Source organism: Lissotriton vulgaris, unplaced genomic scaffold (assembly GCF_964263255.1).
Source record: "Lissotriton vulgaris unplaced genomic scaffold, aLisVul1.2 SCAFFOLD_749, whole genome shotgun sequence".
NCBI lineage: Eukaryota > Metazoa > Chordata > Amphibia > Caudata > Salamandridae > Lissotriton > Lissotriton vulgaris.
This window is the reverse complement of record NW_028245947.1, coordinates 559,322-572,707: the sequence shown is the minus strand read 5'-3', so window position 1 is coordinate 572,707 and position 13,386 is coordinate 559,322. Positions and strand designations below refer to the sequence as shown.

General features: G+C 46.7%; 1 protein-coding gene across 1 annotated transcript in view; it reads left to right on the top strand.

The window, feature by feature from the left end:
* The window catches only part of LOC147666215 (metabotropic glycine receptor-like), a 310,681-nt gene that overhangs the window by 263,295 nt on the left and 34,000 nt on the right, over positions 1-13,386 (top strand). The window contains exons 4-5 of the mRNA XM_086949205.1: positions 3,057-3,286; positions 8,296-8,364. Coding sequence (XP_086805331.1) covers positions 3,057-3,286; positions 8,296-8,364 — 299 coding nt within the window. The remainder of the gene's footprint in view (positions 1-3,056; positions 3,287-8,295; positions 8,365-13,386) is intronic.

Below are 13,386 nucleotides of genomic sequence, written 5' to 3'. Positions count from 1 at the left end.
GACTCAGCTTCCACACCCCCACCTGCCAGCTCTGCTCCGCCAGCCTCGCTATCGCCGCTGTCCCCCGCATCCAACGAACGACCTCCGGCAGCAGATCCTTCTCCTACCTCGCCACCAAGACCTGGAACACCCTCCCTCCCCACATACGGCAGACCCAAGACCTACTCGCCTTCAGAAGACTCCTCAAGACCTGGCTCTTCGAGCAGTAGCAGCACCCCCCTCCCCTCAGCGCCTTGGGACCCTCACGGGTAAGTAGCGCGCTTTACAAGTACTCTGATTGATTGATTGAACACCAAATGTTTCTTGGGCCGTTATACACGTTTAGTGTGGGGCACGGTTGCGCAAGTGCTGCCACAGTGCCCGGAGGAGGCCCGGGCCATTCTCGCCTGCACTGTTGCTGAGGGTCGAGACGCAGCGAAGTTCACCATCCGGTGTGGGCTGGATACCGCCGACTAGCTGGGTAGGAGGATTTCCACATTAGTAGCCCTGAGGCGCTACACCTGGCTGAGAACCTCTGGCTTCTTGGGGGATGTTCAATCTACCGTTTTGGACATGCCCTTTGATGGCCTTTGCCTGTTTGGTGACAAGGCGGAGAATGCGCTCAAGCGCTTCAAGGACTCTAGAGCTACGGCCAGGTCCTTGGGCCTTGCAGCAACTTCTCACTCAATGCAGTCTACATTTCGCCCCTTTCATGGCCACGGAAGGGGTGCCCCACCATGTTCCACCCAGAGCCACAGTGCTTCACAGGCCACCCAGCCTGTGCGCGGCTGGGGGTGTGACACCCAGTATTGTGGGTCCGGGGCCAGAGGGCGGGTCAGTCCACCAATGCTCCCCCGCAGCTGCCTCCAAAACTTCCTAGTCTGACTTTTCAGGGCCACCAGTTGCCAGTGGGCGGCAGGATATGCCATCACCTCCCCCGCTGGCACATCACGTTGGACAGGTGGGTTTTGCAGACAGTCCGAAGGGGCTACTCCCTCCCTTTAGAGACTACCCCTTCTTCCATGCCACCAACACTCCATCACATGTCGGAGGATCACTTGGCCTTCTCCGTCAGGAAGTTGCGGCTCTCTTGGCCAAGGGAGCTATTGAGCAAGTCCCTGTGCCAGAAGTAGGTCATGGTTGTTATTCCCACTTCTTCCTGGTACCCAAGAAGGACAAAGGCCTGTGTCCTTTCTTGGATCTCGGAGACGTCAACCGCTTCCTTTGACTTGCAGGACACTTATTTTCGTCTTGCCTGCCCACCGGCGCTACCTGCGGTTCACAGTAAGCCACGAGCATTTTTAGTTTACGGTGCTCCCTTTTGACCTTACCAGCGCCCCTTGTGTGTTCAGGAAAGTGATGGCAGTGGTCGCAGCTCATCTGCACAGATCAGGGGTCCAGTCTTCATCTATCTTGACAACTGATTGTTGAAGACAGGCTCGCCCCAGACTGTTGTCTCCCACCTCCATACTATGGCGGACCTCCTGCAGTCACTGGGATTCACTAACAACGTGCCGAAGTCACACCTGATTCCCTTTCAGAAGCTCCTTTTCTTTGGAGTGGTTCTGGACACAGCACAGTTTCAGGTCTATCTTCCGGAGCAGCGAGTCAGGGATATTCGGACTCTGATACCAATGTTTCAGCCTTTATCCCGGATTTTGGTGAGAATTACCCTGAGGCTGCTGGGCCTCATGGCCTTCCAGAACCTGCTGGTGGATCATGCCAGGTGGCATATGCAGGCTCTGCAGTGGGACCTGAAGTTCCAGCGGGTTCAGCATCAGGGGAATCTTTCCGATTGCATCCAGATCTCAGAGGTCACTGCACACCAATTGCAGTGGTGGCTAACGGAGCAGGATTGAGTCAACGGTAGATACCTCTCCCTTCCCCAACCAGAGGTGACAGATGAGCCTGTCCTGGAATGGGGTGGCCACATTGGAGAGGCAGAGATCACAGGCCTCTGGTCTCCAGTGGAGTCCGGGCTCCATATTGCGGTCTTCTATACACCTTTCAGCCTATACCACTTCTGCCCAGAGTGCTGAAGAAGATCAAGCTCAACCAGGCCCAAGTCATTCTTGGGGCTCCGGACTGGGCACGAAGAGTCTGGTATACCAAGCTCTTGAACATGGCCATCGATCCTCCGACCAGACTGCCTCTTTGGGAGGGTCTTCTGTCGCAGCAGCAGGGGACGGTCCTCCACCCAAACCTGTCCAGCCTCATATCATAGACCACACACAGCAATGCACACACTGTCTTCTGTAGACAGTACACCGAGCACAACTAACAATATACACACGAGAGAGCACAAAAAGCAATGCTCATGCTGCCTTCTGTAGAGAAAGCATGCATTAATGTACATGGTGGCTGCTGCAAAGTGCACACATGATGCAAGGTATACCCCAACACACAAACACTGCCATTAATGAGCGGCCCCCTATTGGCTCTGCACACATCTACAATGCACCTTTTACAGACAGGAAGCACACACACACACACACACTTAACTACACAATTCCATGACATCATCTCTCTATACTGGTTTCCCTACAGGCTTAATAGTTCTACTCACATAAATCATACTTTTCTCCATGTAACCTTACATCACAATACAAAAGGTTACTGTGTGTCCCATGATGAGGTTGCGCCATTTGTCATTGACTTTTGCTGTGTAATGGGTATGCTATTGTGCCTGCGGGACATAGTGTGAGTTGTCTTTATTATCCCTTCTGTATCTATGTCTCTGTGTGTGTGTGTGTGTTTGTGTGTGTGCACGTGTGTGTGTGTGTGTGTGTGTGTGAGAGTGAGAGTGAGCACCTGTGTGCTGTGTATGCATGGTCTGTGTGTCTGAACCTGGGTGCTGTGTATATGTCTCTCTGTGTGTGCATCTGCTGCGAGTGTGCATGTGTGTACAAAGTTGTGTACCTCTGTGAGTGCCTGTGTGTGATTGTGTGTGTGCATCTTTGTGCGCCTGTGTTTGGTTGCCCAAGTGTCCGTACAACATTTGTGTGTGTGCTGTAAGTGTGCGATTGGTGAGTGAAGATCTGTGTTGTTCTCTGAGGTAATTTTTTGTCTACTTCTAGGGACATTGGAGAACTCTTCCCAGTTCGCCCCCCAGTATGGAACAGAGGATTCTGGGACTCTCCTGGGGTGTCTGCCCTGCCAGGCAGGGTGTGCGACCTGTGTCGACGACAGCCCATGCTTCGTGCAGGAGGATTGGTCTCTGAGGGCCGCCATCTTGGCGTTCCAAGCCTTCTGCATGCTGGCCGTCTTCATCAGCATGCTGGTGTCCTACCACTTCAGGAAGAGCAAGGCAAGTGAGCTAGACTAGGGCACTCCAGCCCGCAGTGGCAAGCAGAACCCCAAACCCTGGGCTGTCACTGAGCCGTATACCCCCTAAAGCAATACAGTGTCATATAGGCAAGCAGCCACACCACCCATGGGGATCCACTGGGGCAAGAGAAGGCGGAATCAGAGTTAGTTACAAACCATGGGAGTTAACTGGGACAAGTTCTAGCCCAGAGTATTGGTTGTTGGGCAAGGGGCACCACAAACAGTGAGCTGTCACAGGGCAAGACGTACCCCGACCATTAACTATTATTACAGCAAACAGCAACAAAAACCATGGACTGTTATTGATCAAACAGAGCACACACTATGGGATACAATTATTTAAGACAGCGGTACAAACCATGGGCTGCCACTGTAGGAACAAAACACTCCAAACCTTGGCTGCTCTGCAGGAATCAACACTCCAAAAAATGGACTGCCACTGTAGGAAACAACACACCAAACCATGGACTGCCTTGCAGGAAACAACACTCCAAACCATGGGCTGCCACTGTAGGAAACAACACCAAACCATGGGCTGGCACTGTAGGGAACAACACCAAACCATGGGCTGCCACTGTGGGAGACAACACTCCATACCATGGGATGACAATGCAGGTAACACCACTACAAACCATCTGCTGCCACTGTAGGAAACACCACACCAAACCATGGGCTGCCACTGTAGGAAACAACACCAAACCATGGGCTTCTACTGTAGGAAACAACACCAAACTGCTGACTGCCATAGTAGGAAACAACACTCCAAACCATGGGCTGCCACTGTGGGAAACAGCACTCCATACCATGGGCTGCCGCAGTAGGAAACAACGCACCAAACCAAGGGCTGCCTTGCTGGAAACAACACTCCAAACCATGAGCTGCCACTGTAGGAAACAACACCAAACCATGGGCTGCCACTGTAGGAAACAACACCAAACCATGGGCTCCCACTGTGGGAAACAACACTCCAAACCATGGGCTTCCACTGCAGGAAACAACACCAAACCATGGGCTGCCACTGTAGGAAAAAACACCAAACCACTGACTGCCATTGTAGGAAACAATACTCCTAACCATGGGCTGCCAATGCAGGTAACAACACCAACCTATGGGCGGCCACTGTGGGAAACAACACTCCAAACCATGGGCTGCCACTGTAGGAAGAAACACTCCAAACCATGGACTGCCACTGTGAGAAACAGCACCCCAAACCATGGGCTGCCACTGTTGGAAAAACCACCAAACCATGGGCTTCCACTGTAGGAAACAACACCAAACCATGGGCTGCTACTGTAGGAAACAACACCAAACCATGGGCTGCCATTGTAGGAAACAACACCAAACCATGGGCTGCTACTGTAGTAAACAACACCAAACCATTGACTGCCACTGTAGGAAACAACACTCCGAACCATGGGCTGCCACTGTGGGACACAACACTCAAAACCAGGGGCTGCCAATGTAGGAAACAACACCAAACCATTGGCTGCCACTGTGGGAAACAACACTCAAATATGGGCTGCCACTGTAGGAAGAAACACTCTGTACCATGTGCTGCTACTGTGAGAAACAACACTCGAAACCAGGGGCTGCCAATGTAGGAAACAACACCAAACCATGGGCTTCCACTGTAGGAAACAACCCCAAACCATAGGCTGCCACTGTGAGAAACTACACCCCAAGCCATGGGCTGCCACTGTAGGAAACAATACCAAACCATGGGCTGCAACTGTGAGAAAAAGCACCCCAAACCTGAGCTGCAGCTGTAGGAAACATCACCAAACAATGGGCTGCTACTGTAGGAAACAACACCAAACCATTGACTGCCACTGTAGGAAACAACACTCCAAACCATGGGCTGCCACTGTGAGAAACAGCACCCCAAACCTTGGCCTGCCACTGTGGGAAACAACACACCAAACCATGGGCTGCCATTGTAGGAAACAACACCAAACTATGGCCTGCCACTGTGGGAAACAACACTCCATACCATGGGCTGCCACAGTAAGAAACAACACACCAAACCTTGGCCTGCCGCTATAGGAAACAATACCAAACCATTGGCTGCAACTGTAGGAAACAACACCAAACCATTGACTGCCACTATAGGAAACAACACTCCAAACCATGGGCTGCCGTTGTAGGAAACAACACCAAACCAAGGGCTGCTACTGTAGGAAAGAACACCTAACCATTGATTGCCACTGTAGGAAACAACACTCCAAGCCATGGGCTGTCATTGTAGGAAAGAACACCAAACCATAGGCTGCCACTGTGAGAAACTACATCCCAAACCATGGGCTGCCACTGTAGGAAACAACACCAAACCATGGGCTGCCATTGTAGGAAACAGCACTCCAAACCATGGTCTGCCACTGTGGAAAACAACACCAAAAAACGGGCTGCCTCTGTAGGAAACGACATCCCTAGAAGTAGAAGTCATGGATGCAACTGTTTTAAACAGCAGCACAGACCTTATCTACAACCGTTCCAGCTAGCAGCACAAACCATGGGTACAGCAGTTTCAAACAGCAGCACAAATCATGGACTACAACAATTTGAAACAGCAGCACAAACTATGGCTGCAACTGTTTCATGGAGCAGCACAAACTATGGATTTATTGATTAGGCAGCCGCACAAACAATGGGATGCAGTTGTTTAAACAGCAGCACAACCATGGGCTGCCACTGTGGGAAGCGGCACGTCTTACCATACATTGTTATTGTTTTAGACAGCGGGATTGCAGAACGCGAGCCTTTGTCTAGAGTGGCATGGTGGGCGAAAAATGATGGACTGGAATGCAGCCCGAGAGGTTGCATTAGCTGAGATTATTTCAAGCTTTGCATCCAAAACCTTGATACTGTTACTGTTTCAAACAGCAGCACAAGCCCTGGTTGCGGCTGTTCCAACGGGCAGCACTAACTAATCTCTATAACCATAAGAAACACAGCACAAACCATGGACTGCCACTGTAGGAAGGGGGCTCCGACAGAACAGGCTGGTACTGTTGCACACACCTGCAAACACATGCTGCAATGGGTAAAAGAAGGAGTACGAACCATGGGCTGTCGCTATAGCGAGCGACACTACAAACTACAAGCTCGTACAGGAGTAAACAGCAGCACAACCCGTGTGCTCCAACTGTTTCAAACAGGAGCGTAAACCACGGGATGCAACTGTTTAAAGCAGCAGCGCAGACCATAGGGTGTGGCACTTCAAGCCGCAAACTGTTGCTTGTCTTGGCAGCACTTCAAACCATGGACTGATACTAGAAGGGGCCTCCAAAGTAGGGGAGAAAGTCACCCCAAATCATGGTTTTCACTGGGCCCACACTTTGTGCTGTTTTCATAGTGATGTATTTGTGAATCACATTGTGTGCTGTGTTTTCTTTGTCATGTCTGTTATACACTCTGTGATGTTTTCCAGCACTGTGTGTGTAAATTTACTAATGTGCTGTAGTAAAGTGCTTGTGTGTGAAAATTACACTGTGCTCTTTTTTACAGTACTGTATCTCTAAATGGCACAATGTGTTGCTTTATATTGTTAAGTTTGGAAATCATGCGGTGTAACTCTTATACAGTGCAGTGCTGGTAAATCACACTGTGTGGTGTTGTGCTGTGCTGTGCTGCGCTGTGTTTGTAATTGTTTTGTGTGCAGTATATCAGTGTTGTTTGTGAATCGCAATGTGTGCTGTTTTGTACTGTTGTGTTTGTACATCGCATTGTGACCTGATCTACAGTGTTGTTTTTGCAATTCACATTGTTTGCTTTTTGACAATGGCTTGTTTGCAAAAGATGTTTAACATTGGCATGTTCGTAAATATCACACCGGTTCTAATCTCGTTGCCTGTTATTGCACATTGTCAGGTTTGCAATTGGCTTTCTGTGCTATTATACATTAGAATGTATAACCACAGTGGTGTGCTACCAGAATATCGTTGTCAGCCTGTCGCTTATTAATGTAAAATGTACCCTAATCAGAGAATTACTTTTGTAAACCATATTTAGTACATATTTGGGACAAACTGTTCATGGTGGATGATGTGTCTGTATATGACATTCTGTTAAACATCCCTGGGTGAATTCTAGGCGGTATAATACCCTGTGTGAAGTCTAAGTGGTATAATCTCCTGGGTGAAGTCTAAGTGGTATAATCTCCTGGGTGAAGTCTAGGTGGAATAGCACTCTGGATAAAGCCTATGCAGTATAACACCCTGGACGAAGTCTAGGCGGTATGACACCCTGGGTGAATTCCAGGCGGTATAACACCCTGGATGGAGTCTGGGTGGTAGAACCTCCTGGGTGAAGTCTTGGCGGTCTAACCCCGTGGATGGAGTCTGGGTGGTAGAACCTCCTGGGTGAAGTCTAGGCGGTGTAACACCTTGGATAAAGCCTAGGCGGTATAACACCCTGGATGGAGTCTGGGTGGTAGAACCTCCTGGGTGAAGTCTAGGCGGTGTAACACCTTGGATAAAGCCTAGGTGGTATAACACCCTGGATGGAGTCTAGGCGGTATAACACCCTGTGTGAATACTAGGCGGTATAACACCTTGGATGGCTTCTGGGTGGTATAACCTCCTGGATGAAGTCTAGGCGGTGTAACACCTTGGATAAAGCCTAGGTGGTATAACACCCTGGATGGAGTCTAGGCGGTATAACACCCTGTGTGAATACTAGGCGGTATAACACCTTGGATGGCTTCTGGGTGGTATAACCTCCTGGATGAAGTCTAGGCGGTGTAACACCTTGGATAAAGCCTAGGTGGTATAACACCCTGGATGGAGTCTAGGCGGTATAACACCCTGTGTGAATACTAGGCGGTATAACACCTTGGATGGCTTCTGGGTGGTATAACCTCCTGGATGAAGTCTAGGCGGTGTAACACCTTGGATAAAGCCTAGGCAGTATAACACCCTGGATGAAGTCTAGGGATATAACACCCCACCCTCCCTGTGGTTTGTTCCAACTCTCCTCTTTTCTTCTTTTCAGAGGATACGAGCTTCCGGTGTGATTCTGCTGGAGACAATCCTGTTCGGGTCCCTGCTGCTTTACTTCCCTGTAAGTATTTGGTGTCCAGGTCTAGAGATGCCATTACCACCACTGCTCCAGGGAGCCAAAGTCTAAGCACATTCACAGCCACTGGACTCCAGGCATCAAGTCCTCCTGACGCCTACAAAAGCATCTTACCCAATCCCTGTGCCCCGTGTGTGCAGCCATCTTTAGGGCTCGAAAGACCTATTTATTTTTGTACATTTATGAACAGTTTTGTATAGTGCAGCCCAGATGTGTGAAAAGTTACAGAATACTTTACAGCCGAATGTCTAGGTATATGGCTGACAAGTACATGCTAAATATACAAATAATACATATACAGGGCATACACATTCAAATTAAATTAACAGTCATGTGAGTAGAGGGAATAAGACAGCTAACAAAAAACAAGCATTGGCAAAGTCAATAGGTCTTGCCTGTGTGAGATTTATTGGCTTTGCTAATGTTTTTAGCTATATTGCAATTGGTTGAAAGTAATGTGAAAAGGCTGTATGACACAGCCAGCATTGACTGCATTATAGAGCCTTTTTTTCTATGTTTAGTAATGCCGCGCTAAGCTAGTGCTGCTGTTTAATAGGGCTAAAAAACATTGACAAAGCCAATAGATCTCGCATAGGCGAGCCCTCTTGGCTTTGCCAATGCTTGGTATGGAATGCCATAAGGTAAGTTATAATTATTTATGTAGTGTTTACCACGTCTGAAGTGCTAATGTTATAGAACGGAGACTGCCCTTGCCGAGGTGTTAGCGCACCCAGATTTAGAAGCATTTTAGGACCATACAAACACTGTGAAAATGTGCCATATAAATGCGCTGAATGTAACATAACGTGTCGGTAGACGGAAATGTCCAATAGGTTACAGCTTTTATTACGGTGATGCTTTAGCCTATGTGTTACTTTGGGTGAAATGGTAACAAAAGAACCAAAAAAACACTCCTAATTGCTTGATGGTTGTAAAATACAGCAACAATAGGTGTTCAGTGGGTTTCCAAAACCTTTCGGCTCCTGTGCAACTGCACCTGTTGCACCATTCAAATCATGGCCCTAATGCCTGCAAGGTGACTTCACTAGTGACTGCTTGCTTAGTTTAAAAAAAAAGCAATAATTGATGTTCAGTGGATTTCCTAGAACTTTGGCTCCTGTGCCACTGCACCTGCCGCACCATCGAAATCATGGCCCTAGTGCCTGCAAGGTTGTGACTGCTGTTTAGTAGTGTAATATATAGCATCATTGAAAGGCCAAATGAGGAAACCATTTACATCCAGTATCATATGTTCTGAAAAAGGCACAGTTGTAGACGGAATACATAATTATTATGTACCAAAACATAAACACAAAAGATTCCATAAGAGTGCCTTTAAACGTATTATACTCTCCAAAATTAGTTGCCACAGATGTCATAAATAAAGCATATGTGTTACACATCAAAGTGATAACCAATCATTGTTAAATTTGTGTTAAAATGTGGCTGGCTCTTTCCAGTGAAAAGATCTTATCCTGTGCTTGACAGTGAATGGGCCATAAACAGTGTAATTTGCCCAAGATCACCAAATATTATGTTGATGCTGGGACTGAAATGCGGTTTTGTACTTTGTTCCTAAAAGGCAGTTTCACAAATTAAATGGACTCACCAAAAAAGACAAAGTTTGCAAACAACATGCGCATGTTTTGTGTAGCTGAAGGATTTTATGTCTAAAATACTACTTTTTAAAAAAAGGGCACAAGCAGGTTCCAGAAAGTACGTAAGTATCTTAGAAACTATCTCACTTTGAAGTCTGCCGAAAGCAAAATAAACACCAGGCTCCCACGAAAACACAGCTTGACATTTGACGAGATAAGAACAAGATTTAAAGGCCTGTTTATTACAGAAAGGGTGTCCCTGGAAGAATACTGTAAACACAGCTTTTAGCATGGGAAAGTACAAAATCAAGCTGCAAAGCCTAAAGTAAATAAAGCCAGCAAATGGAAAGGCAGAAAACGTGAGTTATAAACTACAAAGCCAATAACAAGCCATGGATTCAATGCATTCCCATGTCAACTTTCTGAAAGTCCCCAAGATGTCTTTCAAAACGTCAGACAACTGTGCTGTCTGGTAGGAAGCGACCTAAAAACAGATGCGCCAAATTCTCAAATTCTAGAAGTCCAGTTGTTAGATCATTATCCTTTAGTCTCCGGCAGTGGTGGACGATTATAAGATTAAGTGCGACTGGAACAGTAATCTTTAAATCTCTTTTTAAGTTTTTGTTAGAAGGAATTGTACAGACGGCTAGTGGAATCATGTTATGGACCATCACTGCACTCACTGAAAAATATTGTTTCAGTACCTTTTTCCTTTCTAAAGGCTGAGATTTCCAGGAATAGGTTGTCTGAGCTCCGCAGGTATTGTTGGTAGCTTGAGATGACTAGTTTGTGGATAAGATAGTTCAGAGGTATCTTATGGAATGATGTATTTGTAAATTAGGGCAGTCTGAAAATACTTCTCGCCTCCATATGGAACTTTTCAAGAGAGATCAAGAGTGGAGTTATGTGATCGCCCTTTCTTGTTCTGTTAGCCAGCCTGGCACACGCATGCAAGGCATATTTGAGATGGATTAGGCTAAGCTTGGGAATTTTTACACTTAGGGAATTCCTAAAGTCCAATCTTGCTAATATTGGGAGCTGGAACAACTTGTTCAAAGTCTTCCCAAGCGAAGGATTACATTTTTGACAATTTCATATTTATTTAAACTATGTTGCTGTGCAACATGGCTGAAAGGGAAAAATAACCTGTAATGCGGAGCACTGCTGCGTCATAATGCTCTGTTAAGATAACCTTCAGACATGTTGCCCAGCGGCTGCGCTGCTGTGCAACATGGATATAAAAACATTGACAAAGCCAATAGATCGCGCATAGATGAGACCTATTGGCTTCGCCAATGCTTTGTATATTTATTAACATCAGTTTTGAAGATATGAAGTGGACCACCTAAGGACTCCGCCGTTCATACAACTTCTTTCATTGGATATATTTAAGTGAGTAAAATGGCTTACAGCAGAAGTCACCTTCGTGTAGCATTTGAAGAGTATCACTGACTATCTTAAGTATTGTTGTCTCAGTGCTGCATCCGGTCATGAAACATGATTGACCTTTGTCTAAAAGCTCATTATCCACTTTGAACTTCTTAAACTGAGTACCTACACAGTTTTCAAAGACCTTCAAGAGAAAAAGAAAGTTTGAGATCAGACAAAAGTTATTCAAATCGTCTGGATGAGGATCTCGTTTTTTAAGGAGAGCAGAGTCTCAGCCTATTTTTTAGACAGCCCAGAACCATTATTAGGATTAGATCTGAGGAAGTTAGTGCGGGGAACAAGAGCTCAGAACACAACAGTCGCCCAGCAGACACAATAAAGTAATGTCCAGCCCAGTACTCATCTTATTCTAAATGAAAATATTTTAATCTCACAGCAAAACAAAATACTACACACCTCAATAGGAATGGCAATTACAGGGGGGGGGGTGTTTAGAATCTTAGTTACAATCTTCAATAAGGTGCTACACTCCTACATGGTACTTTCTCCATGTCCTAGGAGATCTTATAAGTCTACTAATCCCTAGGTAAAGGCATTAACTAGGCTCAGTTGCGGATCACTTCTGCTTACCCTGCTGGTCAGATGTGCAATTCAGGTCCACAGCTCTCACCTCAGACATTTACCCGGGCAAAAAGTCTTCATTTCTCACACCAGAACCCTATGTGCATGTTGAGTCTCTTCTGCTGTGCTTTACCTGCTCGATTGTCATTGCAGAGCTATTGGCACGGCGGGCCCAGCTCACATGCCTGTTGTTCGCATTTACTGTGTTTCACTGCAGGGGCCTCAGTGGTGACTGACCTTAGTGGCCACATCCCTTTGCAACGGGAATCGCTGGATGGAGTCAGCACAGCAGGTTCTGCGCAGTGGCAAGACATCTTCTGCAGTTGAGGGCCCCCAGGGTCAGGCTTTGCAGTTGTGGCCTCTGGACTGATTCACCAGTGGCGATATGTCTTTGGCAATTGCGGCTTTGCAGGCAATTGAGCTCCCACTTCAGTGACAACACGGCTCCTCTTTTCCGGTGTCGGCAGCAGGCCCGGCTCCATTCTTTTTTATTTGGGTGAGCATAGCGTGCATTCGGGTGGGCCACTGCGGTCCCGATTTGTCGCTTATATTTCTAGCCAGGCCTGCTTCTGGGCCGTCCTTTGTCTCTTGTTAGTCTTACAAAGCTCAGTAAAATGCACTCTTTTCCAAATTACTTTCTAAATGTTATCACTCTCAAAAAGAGTTTTTTTTCCATGTAATGTTCCTTTGATGGGAAGAGAAGGTTTCTGAGGTGGGAGTATCAGGCAAGTGACACTACTTGGGCTCCCTCTGTGCGAACCTTCAGGGAGAATCCCTCTTCATTACTACCTCCACCTGACCTTTGACTCTGCAGCGCACTCCCTTATAGGCTTGATTATCCATGTTTCTACCACCCTTTTCCAGTGCATCTTATCTCACAACTGACCTTGGTCCACAGCCCCATACCAGCCACCATCTGGTTCCACTTTCATTATTCCCGGTAAAAAACATTAGCAAAATCACCTCCAAACTTGAAACATTGAATATAGAAGCAATATAATTAGCACCACTTTAAAGTATGTTCCACAGTTGCCCTAATGACCCGATTGCTAATTAAATAAACACGCATTTGCAATGCAATAGGTCTTGCATTTGCAAGAGTTTATGCTATTGGCATTGTAAATGACAATGTCTTTTATTTATGTTTTAAAAACCAACACATAAATAAAAAGCATCGTCATTACAATGCCAATAGCTCAAACTCGAGCAAATGCAAGACCTATTGCATTGCAAATGCTTGTTTTAAATCTTGCGCCTCTTCTGGCAATGACGCTCCCTCATCCTGCGGGTCTTCAAATTCTTCTCTCACAACTTTCATTCATTGAGATAGCACTTCTGTAATGAGGACATGTGCAAAAGGCAATTTATTTATATAGCACTTACTACTTCTGATGAGGCA